Raw genomic sequence first — 16,680 nt, 5'->3', positions numbered from 1 at the left:
CGATCGCCGTGCTACGGTTGCAAGAAAAAGAAGCAGAAATGACGTTCTCTACGCGTTGAGACATTCCCCGTCCGTCGGCTAAACGCTTGATTGAAACTTCAATGCGACAGTGACACCAAGTAGAATTATAAATGTCACATAGCCCCAAACATGTCTTTTTCAAAGCTTGCGATGAAGAGAAAGGTTGGTGATGAGCACCGACAATTTCAGGAAAAGTGGGAAATGCAATATTTCTTTGTTGACCACAGGGGCACCCCGACCTGTCTTATTCTTTTCCCTTACATTATAACAATGTGAGGAGTTAATGCTAAGTATACTGCCATTAGCGGCTAATTCTAATTAGGGGTGAATAATTATTAGTAGCTAATGCTAATATCGTTTTCTCTTCCCTTTTAACAATGTGAACAACTAGTGCTAGGTAGGCTGATGCTAGCAGCTAATGCTAATTTGACGTGAATTAGCATTATATTAGTGAGGAGTTAATGCTAAGTAGGCTGCCATTAGTGGCTAATGCTAATTTTAGATGAAAAGGCATTAGCAGCTAATGCTCATATTGTTTTCCTTTGCTTTGTAAGAACGACAGCAGCTAATGATACGAAGTCTACCATTATTAACAATTGTTAATTTGATGTAAATTAGCATTATCTGATAATGGTAACCCTTTTCCCCTGCATTATAACTATGTCAGGAGTTAATGCTAACTAGGCTTCCATTAGGGGCTAACTCTAATTAGGTGAATAATTATTAGCAGCTAATGCTAATATTGTTTTCCCTTCCCTTTTAACAATGTGAGCAGCTAATTCTAATTTGATGTGAATTAGCATTATATTAGTGAGCAGTTAATGCTAAGTAGGCTGCCATTATTAACTAATGCTACTTTGACGTGAATTAGCATTATGTGCTAATACTAATACTGTTTTCCCTTACTTTTTAACAATGTGAGCGGCTAATTCTAAGTACGCTCTTGTAAATAGCTAATTCTAATTTAGTGTGAATTAGCATTATTCAATAATGCTAACACTGTTTTCTCTTACTTATTAAAAATGATAGTAGCTAATACTAATACTCTTTTCCGTTGGGTAACAACGATGTGAAGAGTTAATGCTAAGTAGGCTGCTTTTAGAGGCTTATTCTAATTAGGGCTGAATAATTATTAGTAGCTAATGCTAATACCGTTTTCTCTTTCCTTATAACAATATGAGCAGCTAATGCTAATTTGATGTGAATTAGCATTATATTAGTGAGGAGTTAATGCTAAGTAGGCTACCATTAGCAGCTAAAGCTAATTTGAGGTGAATAAGCATTAGTAGCTAACGCTAATACCCTTTTCTCTTGTGTTATAATGATGTGAGACGTTAATGCTAAATAGGCTTCCATGAGTGACTCCTTTCCCTTGCATTATAAAGATGTGAACAGTTTATGCTAAGTAAGCTGCCATTAGCAGCTAATGCTAATACTGTTTTCCCTTTCTTTATACAACTTGAGCAGCTATTGCTAAGTAGGCCACTTTTCTCTGCTAAAGATTTCTGTGACCATGATAGAAACTCTGATAAGCTAATGCTGCTAAGCTAATGCTGTTTATGGGCCCTGTTAGAATCAATATTTCATTCTCATTCTGTTGTTTGAGAACAATAACAGAAAAATGTGCACTTCAGAACAAATTTATTGTGAATTCAGCTGTGAATGTACAGTTTGTCATTATTTAAGCTTCCATTTCCAAATGTTAGCTGACACTTTATTAGGTACACTGGTATCTATATCAGGTACACCTGTGACCTAAATGTTCCTGCAAACAGACTCCTTGGGGACCCCTACATAAATATCCATGAACTATCCAGCTAGACTAGTGTGTCTGACCCTGAAAATATTCCTGCATGTGTGATTGTTCATGTGTCATCTGCAGGAAACAAACAGGAAGTGAGTGAAAGACACGGGAAATGTTTCCAGCTCTTCCTCCTCTATCAGATTTTCTCTCCATACCTGAGAGTGTCCAGTCTCCAGCCTGGATCCTTCAGTCCAGCCGACAGCAGCTTCATTCCTGAGGGACCTGGATGATTGTAGCTCAGGTCCAGCTCTCTCAGATGGGAGGGGTTGGAGCTCAGAGCGGAGGCCAGAGAAGTACAGCCTTCCTCTGTGATCAGACATCCTGACAGACTGCAGACACACAAAACAACAATCTATCTGTCAACAGTTGTTTTCTCTTTGTCACAATAACATCTATCCATTTACATCCATTCAATGTAACTTTATTTATAAGTGACAATACCCAACAGACAACAACAGTCATCTGAAGCTGTTTAACAGTGTAAGGTGACCGCCTCCACTGTGAGCAGCACTTGGTGATGGTGGGAAGAAGAACTCCCTTTGACACAAAGATCCTCCCAGTGAAAACAGGCTCCAGGAGGAGCATCTACCATGACTGGTTGCAGGGTGAGGGGAAAGAGAAGAGATGAGCTCAGAGAGACAAGAACAAAACAGAGAGTCAAAAGTTAAGGACATGCAGTAGTGACATATAAAAGCATCAGGAGTGAAAAGAGGGGAGAAGAAAGCAGAGCATCATGGGAAGTCCACCAACAGCCTGAGCCTATAGCAGCATAACTAAGGGATGGTTCAGGGTCACCTGATCCAGCTCGAACTATAAGCTTTATCAAAAAGGAAAGTTTGAAGCTGATCTTCAAAGTAGAGAGGGTGTCTGTCTCCTGAACTCAAACTGGGAGCTGCTGCCACACCCAGTCCAACATAGCCAGGCTTTCTTTGCTGCTTTGACAAAACCTCAAATCCCAGTCAGAGATGATGAGCATCATCACAGTGATGATCATTTCTCTGTAACCCAGGCTTTCTGCTTCAGGATCTGTGCACGCTCACAGAACAAGGAGACCTTTAAACATCATTTCACTAAATGGATGGACTGAGCTCAGCCTACAGATGAACTGGTGCCAGAGATCATAAAGAACATCAAACAGTCAAATTCAACACTTTTAATGGAAATATGAGATTAATGCTGCAGACAATCATGAACCTGCTGAATTCATGAACATCAAGAATGCAGCGAGTGGTAAAATAAAGATTTGACCTCAGTGTGCTCAGTGTTCCTGTCTATTCCTAACATATTCCTAACATGATAGCTGCACTTTAGAGCTCTAAAACTGGAACTGACACATGTTTAAACTCTACATGTTACTCAGTACATTCAGTTCTGACACTCGCCCACAGTCCAACAAAGGAAACATGGAGATCACATCAGTTTGTCACCAAAGTCTAATTATTAGGGCAACTTAACCTGTTATTATCTCGTTAACTCATTAACTGATTAACGTCAGCAATTATTTTAATCACAGTTTTTAAAATCATGATTATTGTGAAAGTGCTCACTGGCTCTGAATATAACAGCCATGGGTCACAGGAGGGATGTTGATCAGTGCTGGCTTGAAATGGGCGTCATTATGCATCTCAGCCAATGAGAGCATTGAGGGTGGGCCTAATACTACTGCAGCGCTCACATGACCCAGGACAGAAAGAAAGGGGCGGGGACAGAAACATGGAGACAGGTACAGATCTTTGACATGTTCATTTTAAACTGTTCCAGGAGGCAGTGTTGATACAACTAAAGTTATCTGTTGTTGAAGAAGTCGGTCTGAGGAACGTTCTTAGGATCAACAAATGACGGCATGTATGAGCCTCAAGACGCAGCATCACAAGAAGAACACATGAGCTGTAGAAAAAGGAGAGACTACGAAAGCCACGGCGTTACAACATGAACCAGCTGTTCGTCTCTCTGGAGACTACTGGGCGTGGCTGGGTAACCATGGTTACCTGGGAGTTACAGAAACGTGCAGAACATGTGATTCATGTTGCACAGCAGTGGGACATTTGAAATACAGTCAGCACACTCAGTACAGATAGTGCATCAAATATGATGCTGCTGCCAGACGTCTGCCTTTGAACACGTCCCTGCATCGCGCACAACACCAAGGTTGCCATGGCAATCACAGCTGACAGGGACAAAGCGCACAGCTGTAAGCCTGCAGGTATATTTAACATGATGTATTTCTCAGTGTCCTGTCTGTGTGTGAGAGACAAACAGCCTCTGTATGTGTGTGTAAATACAGCATGAATATGTAGAGGACATGTTTGTGGATATACCGTATTTTCACGACCATAAGGCGCACTTAAAAGTCTTAGATTTTCTTCAAAAAGTACGGCGCGCCCTATAGCGCAGTGTGCCCTGTGTGTTGTAAGTAGGACGCAGTAGAGAACACCATGAGAATGCTAAAGGGTGAAGTGTGTGCGTTGACTTTATTGCACATACCTGTATAAAAGAACAGGTATGTGCTTTATGCAGGACATCGTTGTTTTAACAACCCTGAAAATGGCAAAGAGACACGCTTACGAAGCACAGTTTAAACTGAAGGCCATCAGCTACGCGGAGGAACATGGAAATCGAGCAGCGGCGAGAGAATCTAAGATTAATGAATCGATGGTTCGCAAGTGGAGGAAGCTGGAAAACAAGCTCCGACAGGTCAAGAAGACGCAGCTGAGTTTCCGCGGACATAAGGCGATCATCGAGCAAAGAACGAGTGGGAGAAGCGTTACGACGGTCACCATTCGGCTAAAAGCAGTTTCACTTTCACTTTTTATGAAACGGTGCCATTTTTCCATCCGGACCAGGACTACGGTAGCGCAGCAACTTCCAGCGGATTATAAGGAAAAGCTGGCCATCTTCCGCTCCTACTGCAGCAAACACATCGGCGACAAACACATCCAGCGATGGATGACCGATGGAGACCACAGTTTCACCAAGAGTGGAAGGCAGCGCCGGGCGAGTTACGCCACAATTTGCCAATGGATTGTAGATGCTTGGGTTAACATGGCTGCTGGCACTGGTGTTCGAGCTTTCGCAAAAGCCGGTGTTCTGACAAAACGTCCAGCTTGATGGGTAGGACGTTTTGTCAGAACACCGGCATCATTTCCGAGGAGCCGCACGGCACGGAAAGTGACTCTGACAGTGAAGAAAGTGAACCTGGCATGTTTGATGGAGATTTAGCGCAGCTGTTCAATTCAGACACAGAGGATGAGGACTTCGATGGGTTTGATGATAAAAATGTGAGTACCAAACTTTGTTTTGCTCCTGCTTTATTTTTAAATACGCACACTTGTATGCTTGTGTGTTGTTGATGATGACGATTACTGGTAATAAAAATGTGAATAAGGTACCGAACTCAGGTTTGCTCCCGCTTTATTTTTAAATACGCATACGGTACTTGTATGCGCCCTATGATCCAGTGCGCCTTATGTGTGTGTTAAATACAGTAATGGCACACATAACTGAGACTGCGCCTTTTAGCACAGTGCGTCTTATGGTCGTGAAAATACGGTAAGTAAATGAAAGCTCTGCGTCATTTGAATCTTCTTGTTTCTGTTGCAGGTCTGTGACTGAACTTCTGGGAGGAGAAACGTTGGTTTCATGCTCTGTGATTCTGTGTTTTGTCATCTCTCTCAGGTGATGCAGAGCTCAGGTGATGACCCCGCCTACGTGGTCAAATTCAAGTCTACATTCAGAACAGACCTGGAGACACGCAAGCAAAATGCCAACATTGTATATGTGAAAACTGCTGCTGGAGCCAGATTCAAGGAGCTCAAGTGTTTACCCAGATCTTACTGAACTCACTGCAGGAACAGAGGGTTGTTGGAGGGAAACCTGTGGAAGCAACAACATCTGAGCCACCAGAGAAGAAGTTGGCCCTGTTGGTGCTTCATCAGAGTGTGAACAGGAGGAAGACTCAGCTGAGAACAGTGTGGTGGATACAGAGCAGAGCCCACCATCAGTACAGAGGCCTGTCCATTAGAGTGCTGCTCCAACATGCAGCACATGTACTTGGCCACAGCTGCAACATCTGTACCTGTGAAAGCTTCTTCTCTGTTGCTGCTCATATTGTGCAGAAGAAGAGAGTTTCTTTATCATCAGAAAATGTCAATGAGCTTGTGAGTCTTAGCAGCTGGCTCGGTGCAGAGGAGGAAGAACATGTCAGTCAGAGGAAGATAAATGCAGTTCATGTTGTCAACTCAACCTGGACTGTTGAAAGAGTTTTTCTTTGTCTGGTTTCTGACTGAGATTCTCCAAAGGAAATCCAGCACAAACACACACTTCACACACTCAAAGTCCTGCACAGTAAATGAGCTGATGAGCGTTTGTGCTGCTGCCTGATAACAGAACAATAGTTCTGCTGCTTCCTGTTCTGCAAACACACATTTATAAATGTTCACTTGCTGTTGATCAAAGGTATGTTGGTGGCTCTGGACGCTGAGGGAACTTTGTAAAAAACTAGATCAAATGTTAACGTCCTGGCAGAGGCAAAGAACTTTGATTTGATATTTGATTAGATTCATGTTTCAGCTCAGACTGACAGAAATATTTGAACTGCTGCTGTGTTAAAGGGAACACTGCTGTTAGAAAGCACCTGATCTGTTTCTGCACACCGAATGTTGCACTTCTCATACTGCAGTACTATTAAAATAAGTACACGATGCACTACTTTTGAACTCATGATTGAATGTTGCTGTAACAAAGCCATTAATGTGATTCAAAGTGTTCATGGTTTCCCAGCACAACAAATGATTGCACAAGTGTGACTGATCCACTTTCTAATGTGTGTGTAGCCCACACTGTGTGTCACTGTGTCACAGGTGAGTCTGTGTGTCCAGGTTCTATGAGGACAACAGGATATAGTGACTGAGTCCAGCAGCTTAAAGTCTGACTCCATCCTCCATTTAAATAACTCACAGCAACAACTGAATAGCTTTGCCTTTGTGTAGCTGACACTTCATTTTAATGTCCTTCTATTCTGGTTCATCTGGTCTCAGTTTCTATAAGCACACAGGTTTCATCAGGACTCTATGACCTCAGTGATCTTTGCTGGGCCTTAATGCTCTGAACAAAGCTGCACAGCACAAGACTAAATAGAAATGAATCAGTCTTTCATTCTCACTGCTGTTTGACTTCAGCTCTCAATGTCCCACCATAACCCATGGAAAGAATTACTGTCCATCCAGGCTGCTGAACATGAAGCTGAAGAAGGTGGAGTATTGTGAGGGCTGATGGAGATGATGATGAGGAATCCAGGAGCAGTGGGTGGATGGCAGCATCAGCATGAAGGATCAGTGTGAGAACACATCATCATCCACAAAGGAAACCAGTCTGAGTGTCTGACGCTCTTGTTAGAAAGACGCAGTCCCAGCAGTTAGCTTGTCTGCTAGTTAGCTGAGAGCTAGCTCACTTGTACATTGAATACCAAACTGTGTAAACCAGGGGTGTCAAACATATGGCCCGTGGGCCAAATCCAGCCCATGAGATAATTTCATATGTCAAATATTGATGAATTTTCAGGCTTGCTGATAATCAATGTGAGCACGGCTGAGATGTTATTCTGATGAGCAAACCATGTGGCCAATCACTTTCAGAGACAGACTGGGATCATACCATTATGTGAAAGAAGATGGAAATGTCCCATAGACAGCAAGGGTAGTGGTAGAGACCAGTACACAGAGAAATGGGAGCTGTACTGAAATGCAAGCATGTCAGGAAAGAGTGAAAAGGCAAAATGAGCAGCATCTGGCTGCATTTCAGTGATATTGGAGACCACAAAGCTGAGTGCAACATTTATACAGGAGATATACAGGAGACGCTGAGAGTAGAACTGATAAAATTAGGAGCTGGCTAAAGTGAGACCCATTTTTATTTCCACCCATTTTCCACTGTGGAGGACAAAAGGTTTCAAACTGGTCCAGGTCTTAAACCTCACGTGTTCTTCCTAATAGCAGTAAATGGATAAAAATAAGGCTTTCATGAAAACACTGAATAAAACTTGCTGCCTTTAAAAAGACTAAATGTACAGTTCAGTATTGAATACTACATAAAATAAACTATATATAAAGTGTGTCTGAATGGCAGAGATGCAGAAATATGTGCATGTAGCACAGAGCCACGGCTCAGTGTCTGAATGAGTCTCACAGACCTGAATGTGCTGTTGAAGCCATTTATAATTATAATGTAATTCTTTACTCGTTTGATCTGCTCCTTACCACAAGCCACCAGTCGTAGAAGGTTTTGGACTTTTAACTATATTTTCTTACGTTTTACAACTTTTCTTACTGTTAAAAACCTCGTTATGGCCATTCATGCTGTACAAAGTAATTAGACATGTGTGGTATCTACAGAAACGTCAGAATCTCAGCTAAAAGTTCACAAAACCATCTCAACAACCACCAAACAGCTGAAACAGCAGGTGAACAGATCACACAAAAAAGATGTAAACACAAATCCCCCTGATCATCTGTTTTTTAAACATGAAGTGTAGTTTTGGACGTTCATTTACTGCTGGTTCAGTGAATTTTGGTTGGACAGTGATGAAACCTGCAGCCTCAGAATCTGTGAGAAGTCTGCTTTCAGCACGCAACAGCATTGTTGTGTTGTGTGCTGTGGATCCACCTCTGCAAACTCATCACTGTTTTACCATCATGTTTCTACTTAGACAATAACAAAGGAAGCAGTTCCCAGGAACTACTTCCTGTCTTGTTAACATAAGAGTATGTTGCCCTTCAAAACACCTCCACTTCTCCTCTTATTAGAGGACTGCCTTATTATTAATCTGCTAATTCTGTCAGTTGATGAAAGAAAAATGCTTGATCTCACCTGAGAGTTTCCAGTGTACAGTGTGGACTCTTCAGTCCTTCAGACAGAAGCTTCACGCCTGAATCCTTCAGGTTGATGTTACTCAGGTCCAGCTGTCTCAGATTAGAGGTCTGAGAGCTGAGACCTGAGGCCAGAGCTTCACAGCTTCTCTCTGACAGGTCACAGTGACTCAGTCTGAAAAATAACAGATAAACAATTACAAAAATAAAACACTTATGTTGAAGTGTAATGAGATACTATTATATTTAGCAATATTTCATCTTGTTTTGTCAGGAAACTGAGCACTGATGCAGAGCAACATGTGGAGAGAATCAGAGGAGAAGAAGTGAAGAGAGAACAGCAGTAAAACCACACTGAATTGTTCAGTGTGCTTTTGATATCAACAAAATGTGTTGATATTTATTTTGTATTTGTTTTAGTAGAATTGATGATTATCACTTAGATAACAACCACAGGCCAGGTCTAAATTGCACTTTGGTGACAGTTACACCCAGAAATATTTCAGAAACGTGGACAATTTGTGCTCCATTGTATTCAGTATTGAACAAACTGAGTACCGATGACCACTTAATAGTTTTGATATTTTATTTGAGTTGTTCCACCTGATTTATGTTAACTAGAATAAACATTTAAAAGCTAAAGCTATGATCACATATGTACTTACAGAGCTTTGTTGGAGGCTTTGACCACTGGCAGCAGCCTCAGAAGAGCCTTTTTAAAGGCTCATGTTCTCACTTAGATCATTTATTTCTACTTACATTTCATTCTGGGAAAAATGGGGATTACTTTGGAAACAGGAAGTATTTTCCCCAATAAGCAGCCCTGGATTAGTAAATCACTCCAACATGTTCTCAGGCAGAAGAAGCTGTCTTGTTATGAGGGAGAGAAGAAAAGCAGCTAAAATCAGGTGTAAAAGTAAAGCAGAGGATGAGCTGAATAAAGGACACTCAAGGCTGGCTTGGAAAGGAATGAAGTCCATGTTGGGGATGCAGAACAAGGAGCAAAGATGAATGTGATGCTGAATCAGCAGAAGACTTGGACTCATATAATTCCAGCTTTGATATCATTGATTTCAATGAAGAGCTTTGTGATTGTAGCAAAGGGCTGGTAGCTCTGAGAGTCCCACTGATGAGGTGTTTGTGAAGATTCGCAGTCATCTAAAGATCTTAGAAAAAAAGGCATCTGGACATCTTTAAGTTCTTTGAAGACGTTTCACCTTTCACCTCTCATCCAAGAAGCTTCTTTATTTCTAGTGTCAAATGGTGGAGAGTCCCAGATTAGCCTGTGTACAAACAGACTTCAGCCATATGAGAGTGAGTGTGAGTGAATGAGAGCACACACAGGACACTCTGATCTCTGAATGTGTGTGACGCAGTGAAAAAGAGGATTGTACTGGATATACTGTGACTGACAAACAGAGTTTAAAGAGAAAGGTGTTTGGATTAAAATGGATTATGCTAAAGTGAACGTGCTAATGAAATCTGAACTGACTGAAATGTGAAGTGAAGATAATTCAGATGTAAAAGAGAGAGAAACTGATAATAAGGTGGGGCTGGAGATCAGTGAAGGGCATGTAAACACCTGATTGGTTGAGTAGATATCAGATCGACAGTTTCACAGTTTTCCCTGTGGATTATAACTTTAAGAAGATGTGACATTCATCAAGGAATCCTGCTCTCCGGATTATTTCCATGAACACTGAGCTGGAACACATCTACAGTGCTGGAAGTGCCCGTCTCACCACCAACCTCTCTGTGCACATTCACTTTTCAACCCTTTGTGAGACACTAAAGGTGTAAATCTGAGTATTTATCTATGTTAGTGCAAACACCTCTAATAGGTTGGTTTAGTCTTTCCAAGTCATATCTTCCCTTAGATCTGCGGTCCAGGCTCCTAAAATCATCCTAGTTTTACAAGCACTACAATCTAGAGGAGAACTGCACTAACAGGTGTGACTGATGAGATCTGACCTGCAAGGATACTCATGTTTATGTATATCAGGACAAGCAGGGAAGACCTGGACATCAACTCTGTCAGGCTGCCTGAGTCCTCTCACCCACATCAGCTCAGAACTCTGCATTATCTACTGAGTCAGACTCAGAGGATCAGGGATCAGAAGTTCTACAAAGAGTAGAACCAGACTTCCTGTATAGAGGTGTGTGGGCCTACTGATCCACAGTGTCAGCACAACTTTCACATCATATTCATCTCAGCACAACTAAAACATGTGACTGACCTCAGAGTTTTAAATCGACATCGTGGATTCTCCAGAAGAACACACAGCTGCTTCACTCCTGAATCCTGCAAGTTGTTGCAGTCTACACTCAGGTCCAGCACTCTGGGATACGAGGGGTTGGACTTCAGTGCTGCTGCCAGATAATCACAGCTGATCTCTGACAAACCACAGTCCATCAATCTGTATAAAGAATGAAAGATGTAAGTTTATTAGACAAAGTGTGAGCTTGAAATCATTCAGTGTTTCATCATCTGTTCAGAGCTGAAGAAGGTTCAGAATGTAGAAGTTTAGAAAATGGAAACTCCAAACAGCTGAAGCCAACAGGAAGCAGCTTCAAGCAAACACAACAAGAGAAAAAAAACTCTGAATGTTTCACATTAAAGTCGTACATTTATCATAAAAACAGGACAAAGACTTGAAAAAGTCGTGTTTTTCCTTCCAGGAACCACAAGGCTTCACTTTTAAAGGTGAAGTGTGAAAGAAATGGACATATTTGAAGTCAACACCTTTTTCCAGTCACATTATTAAAGCAGACAAACTACAAGCTCATTTTCATTCCAACAAGTCATCTTCTGACCTGGACTAACAACACTGGTCTCTATGTGCAGCTGGCTGTGAGACCAGTGCTCAGGGAGCGTCTACAAAGTGCAACACTGAAAGAACATCACACACTAATTTGCTTCCAGCACTTTCACACAAACATCTACTGTCATTATTGTCACCAAAATCTGTGGATCCTTTATTGCAAATTCAAATGGGATCAAATAGTCAGACAGAAGAGGATTATGAGGAAATATGATGAAATGTTGTGTATTAGCAGCAAGTTATTGAATCATTTTCCTCAGAAACCAAACAAAATGATTGACAAACATGTTTTTACAAACTCAGTGTTGGACTTGGATCAGCAGGATAAGCTAATGTTTAAAGGCATTTGAGTCTCGCTGTATGAGAGTCCAGTTATTACTCAATATTTATGGATGATGTTCTTTCAGTGTTGCACTTTGTAGATGCTCCCTGAGCCTCACAGCCAGCTGCACATGGACCAGCTGACATTACCCAGCATTAGAGGCGGGTGTAAAAAAAAAAAGGATTTTCCTATTTAAATGGTTTTAATTTGAATAAAACGATGTTGATTCATTCAATCCTGAATCGATTTTTCATATAAATGTATTTTGCCAGAATCTCAGGTTAAAGCTCCCAAAAGTATTTCAACAACAAGCAAACAGATAAAACAGTAAATGAGAGCAGCTAAACACACAAAGATGGAAAGTTTGCTGACGACACCGTCGTGGTGGGCCTGATCTCTGATAACAACGAGACGGCCTACCTGAAGGAGATTAGGAATCTGGAGAACTGGTGCCAGAGGAACAACCTCCTTCTAAACGTCAGTAAGACAAAGGAGCTGATAGTGGACTTCAGCACTAAGCAGGAGAGGAACTACCAGACCCCCGTCATCAACGAGTGCCCAGTGGAGAGAGTGGACAGCTTCAAATACCTCGGAGTTCACATCACGCAGGACCTGTCATGGTCCTGTCACATCAACACCGTGGTGAAAAAGGCCCGTCAGCGTCTCTACCACCTCAGACGCTTGAGAGACTTCCAACTGCCCTCCAAGGTGCTCAGGAACTTTTACTCGTGCACCATAGAGAGCATCCTGGCGGGAAACATCTTAACCTGGTTCGGGAACAGCACCATGCAGGACAGACGAGCTCTACAGAGGGTTGTGCGGTCAGCTGAGCGCACCATCCGCTCCGAGCTCCCTGACCTGCACTCAATCTACAGCAGGCGGTGCTGGACCAAGGCCAGGAAGATCGTGAAGGACCTCAGCCATCCCAACAACAGACTGTTCTCTCTGCTGAGGTCAGGAAAGTGATTCCGCTCCCTGAAGACCAACACAGAGAGACTGAGGAGGAGCTTCTTCCCGCAGGCGATACGGTCTCTCAATCACACCACCACACAGTACTGACCCACACATATGGTTCTTACACACACACTGGACTTTCTGGACATTGTTTTCACTTCATCACTTAAATCACTGCTGCTGTTATTGTGTATATATTTATTTATACTTCTTGTGTATTTTGTTCATACATTCTTATATAGTTCTATATTGTGTATTTTGTTGTACAGTTATTTTATTTTCAATTTAATTTATATATTTTATCTTATTCCTTCCCAGTTAAATTTACCCTTCATTCTAATTTGTGTTGTACAGTTATTTCATTTTTAACCTTAACTTATATTTTATTCCTTCCTAGTTAAATTTACCCTTTTAATTTTTCATATTTATTTCCTATCTTATTCATAGCCTTTTCCTTTTTTGTTCTCTTTAGGTCACGAGCAGTTGTCCAAGCATTTCACTACATATCGTACTGTGTATGACTGTGTACGTAACAAATAAAAATTTGAATTGAATTTGAAACACAGAGCGTGGATCGTTCACTCGACGGCACGTACACGGACACGCCGTCGGGGCTGAAAGTGGACAGCTCACAGATCCTGAAGCTGCAGGTTTCATCTGTCTCCAACCAAAACTGACTGAACCAGCAGCAGAAGAAGATCCAAACTCTGCTTTACGTTTGATGAACATCGTCATGAATTCTCTCTGACTTTGACGTTTACTTCCTGCACAGCTCTCTCTCTCTCAGTGTACTTCAAGAACAGTTTACCTTCAAAAATCTGTTTCCTGCATTATTCACTGCTTATTACGCACCAGTCTGCTGTTGTGTCCACTGCTGTCGGCCTCCGAAAACAAAGCCTCATTTCTGCTGTTCAATACTGAAGAAATTTAAACCTTTTAAAATGATGACAGATTACAAACTCTCAGCTGTGTCTGTAATCAAACCTCTGTAACTTTGCTTCACTTCAGCAGCATCAGGTCATGTTCACATGTTGATTCATGGTTTGCTTCAGTTTTTGATTGACTGCAGAATATTTTGAAGGTTATCTGCTATAAAAAGCCAGAAGAGGAAAATCTGCTTCATGTGTTTCTGTTTGATCCTCAGTGACTTTGACACGAAGGCCTCTGCTGTGATGATCACACCTCTGATCAAGTCTCACAGTGTCAGCTTTGTTTTTATACATATGGATATGTGCTGATAAATGATCAGAATTATAATATTTCCCACTGTCTGCTGTGTGCCGTGACCTTTGACCTGCTAAAGACAGTCAGCTGTGGATTATTCATTGTTGTGTCTGATACTTAGAACTGTGAGGAAGAAGCTACACATCCTATTCATCTCAGCACAACTAAAACATGCTGACTGACCTCAGAGTTTCAAGTCCACATCCTGGACTCTCCAGGAGAACACACAGCTGCTTCACTCCTGGATCCTGCAGGTTGTTATTGTTACTCAGGTCCAGCTCTCTCAGATGGGAGGGGTTGGACTTCAGTGCTGCTGCCAGATAATCACAGCTGATCTTTGACAAACCACAGCCCCACAATCTGTATAAAGAATGAAAGATGTAAGTTTATTAGACAAAGTGTGAGCTTGAAATCATTCAGTGTTTCATCATCTGTTCAGAGCTGAAGGTGGTTCAGAATGTAGAAGTTTAGAAAATGGAAACTCCAAACAGCTGAAGCCAACAGGAAGCAGCTTCAAACAAACAAGAGAAAAAAATGAATTTTTCACATTGAAGTCGTACATTTATCATAAAGTTGTCAAGTTTTGCCGTGTGAAATAAAAAAAACTGAACAGGAATCCTCAGAGTTGAACCCTCTGCACAGAGGTTCAGGTTCCTCTTCAGGTCCCAAAGTGCAGAACAACAAGGTTTCAAACAGCTTCGTTCCAGCAGCATCAGCCACAGAAATGCAGAGATAATTCTTTGGATCTCTTGGTTGTGTTGTATGATGCTGTGTTTGCATATCTGGTGTCTGTGTTGCTTTGTGAGGACGGATCATTTACTGCAGCTCCAGATAAACAGAGCTGGACCTGAACCTGGTAGCTTCACTTAGAAGACACTTGTGACGGGAACGTCAGGTCAAAAAAGTGCCCCTCCGACAGCCAAACCCATCTGTTCTCTGATTGAATAGTTACATTTGTGATTGACATGACATTGACCAATCAGATGAAAGGAAGAAAAATAGGGTCAAAATTCGTACTTGTAACTTGCAGGGTTTTTTTGGCTAAGTCCACACACAAATCTTTTTTTACACACACACAAATCTTTTTTACACATACAAATTTTTTTCACGCACACGCAAATCTTTTTTACACATACAAATCCTGATTTACAAGTACAAAATATTTATGACCACATTTTGAGCCCATACAAATGTTCTGCAGACGAGTCCATGCGCTCACAACAAAGCTCAGTGTGGACGACGCTGTGCACGCTCCAATGCTGATTGGTTAGAAAGTGGGCGGGAACAGGGAAGAGAGCGACAGCAGTGTTCAGCACAAACACGAAGGATCAAAGAAGAAGAACATGACAAGCTCAGATGGAGGCTGCAGTGGACACTTTTCATTGTTTTAACATTCGCTTTCACTTCAGCTTCACCAACAACAGCACAAGCAGAGCAGCCCACTGACTGAGTGGCCGTGACGGCGCCCCCTGGTGACTGTAAACCACTACAACATGTAGACGGCCGTCTGCTGCTCATTTCTTTGCCACCATCACAGGAGCTCTTTATCATGTTCTACACTCTCATTGGTTCTTTGTGTGCTTGTTTTTTAGAACAGTAGTCATTGTGATTGTTCAAAGAAGACAGTCAGCTGTGACTAAATGTAGCTCCTACAGCAGTGATTGGAATAACTACTGAAGCTAATCCAGTATCAAAGCTCAGGAATCAGCAGCTCCCACCTCGTTTTCTTTGAACAACTATTTTTAGCTGCTGTGTTTTTGTGTTTCTGCGGACCTCAGACATCCTGCTGCTCTGGAGAACTGAAGCTCTAAAGGCTTCAGCCTTTATCTCCAAGAAACAAAGCTGATCATGGAGACCCAGCAGGTCAGCTGATCTGTGGACAGCACCAGCATCTTTAAGTAAGTCTGAGAGGTGAGCAGTCTTTGGAAGCCTTTACTGTCTGATAGTCTCAGAGCAGGATTTGGATCATTATTTGGCTTTTCTTCTATTATTATGTTTAGTTTCTGCTTCACAGATATTCTCTGAGATGTTCTCTGAAATGTTTCCCACTGTTGGACAAACTTTCACAGTTTCTTCATAAAGGAGATCTCCTGTGCAGTCCATCTGTGATAATATGTTAAACACTGAATTATGATTCATATCTGAATGTACTGACTGTTAATTACTGATGAGAACATAATCAGTAAATATAAATATGTTTGAGTTTGGCTTTGATGAATCAGAATAAAAGTAATAAAATAATGATTTTAGAGACAGGCCTAACTCAGGCCAGCTGACAGCCTGTGTACAAACAGACTTCAGCCATATGAGAGTGAGTGTGAGTGAATGAGAGCACACACAGGACACTCTGATCTCTGAATGTGTGTGACGCAGTGAAAAAGAGGATTGTACTGGATATACTGTGACTGACAAAGAGTTTAAAGAGAAAGGTGTTTGGATTAAAATGGATTATGCTAAAGTGAACGTGCTAATGAAATCTGAACTGACTGAAATGTGAAGTGAAGATAATTCAGATGTAAAAGAGAGAGAAACTGATAATAAGGTGGGGCTGGAGATCAGTGAATCAGAATCAGAATACTTTATTGATCCCTGGGGGAAATTATTTTTTGTTACAGTGCTCCATTTTAAAACAACATTAAGACAAGACAGACAATACACTAACTAAGAATA

The 16,680-nt window shown here is 41.6% G+C and overlaps 2 protein-coding genes across 2 annotated transcripts in view; both read right to left on the bottom strand.

Annotated features, from left to right (window-relative positions):
- LOC309702207 (protein NLRC3-like) overlaps positions 1-16,680 on the bottom strand; it is a 131,156-nt gene that overhangs the window by 95,250 nt on the left and 19,226 nt on the right. The window lies entirely within an intron of this gene.
- The window catches only part of LOC309697225 (uncharacterized protein), a 33,322-nt gene that overhangs the window by 4,529 nt on the left and 12,113 nt on the right, over positions 1-16,680 (bottom strand). Inside the window, exons 3-6 of the mRNA XM_082518971.1 lie at positions 14,194-14,370; positions 10,926-11,105; positions 8,690-8,863; positions 1,981-2,154 (exon numbers count right to left, since the gene is read on the bottom strand). Of these exons, the coding sequence (XP_082375097.1) occupies positions 1,981-2,154; positions 8,690-8,863; positions 10,926-11,101 (524 nt within the window). The 5' untranslated portion in view covers positions 11,102-11,105; positions 14,194-14,370. The remainder of the gene's footprint in view (positions 1-1,980; positions 2,155-8,689; positions 8,864-10,925; positions 11,106-14,193; positions 14,371-16,680) is intronic.

Source organism: Aulonocara stuartgranti (genome assembly GCF_965226115.1).
Source record: "Aulonocara stuartgranti genome assembly, chromosome: 3".
In the NCBI taxonomy this organism is placed as follows: Eukaryota; Metazoa; Chordata; class Actinopteri; order Cichliformes; family Cichlidae; genus Aulonocara; species Aulonocara stuartgranti.
The sequence above is the reverse complement of the archived record's forward strand: the minus strand, read 5'-3'. Positions and strand labels throughout refer to the sequence as shown.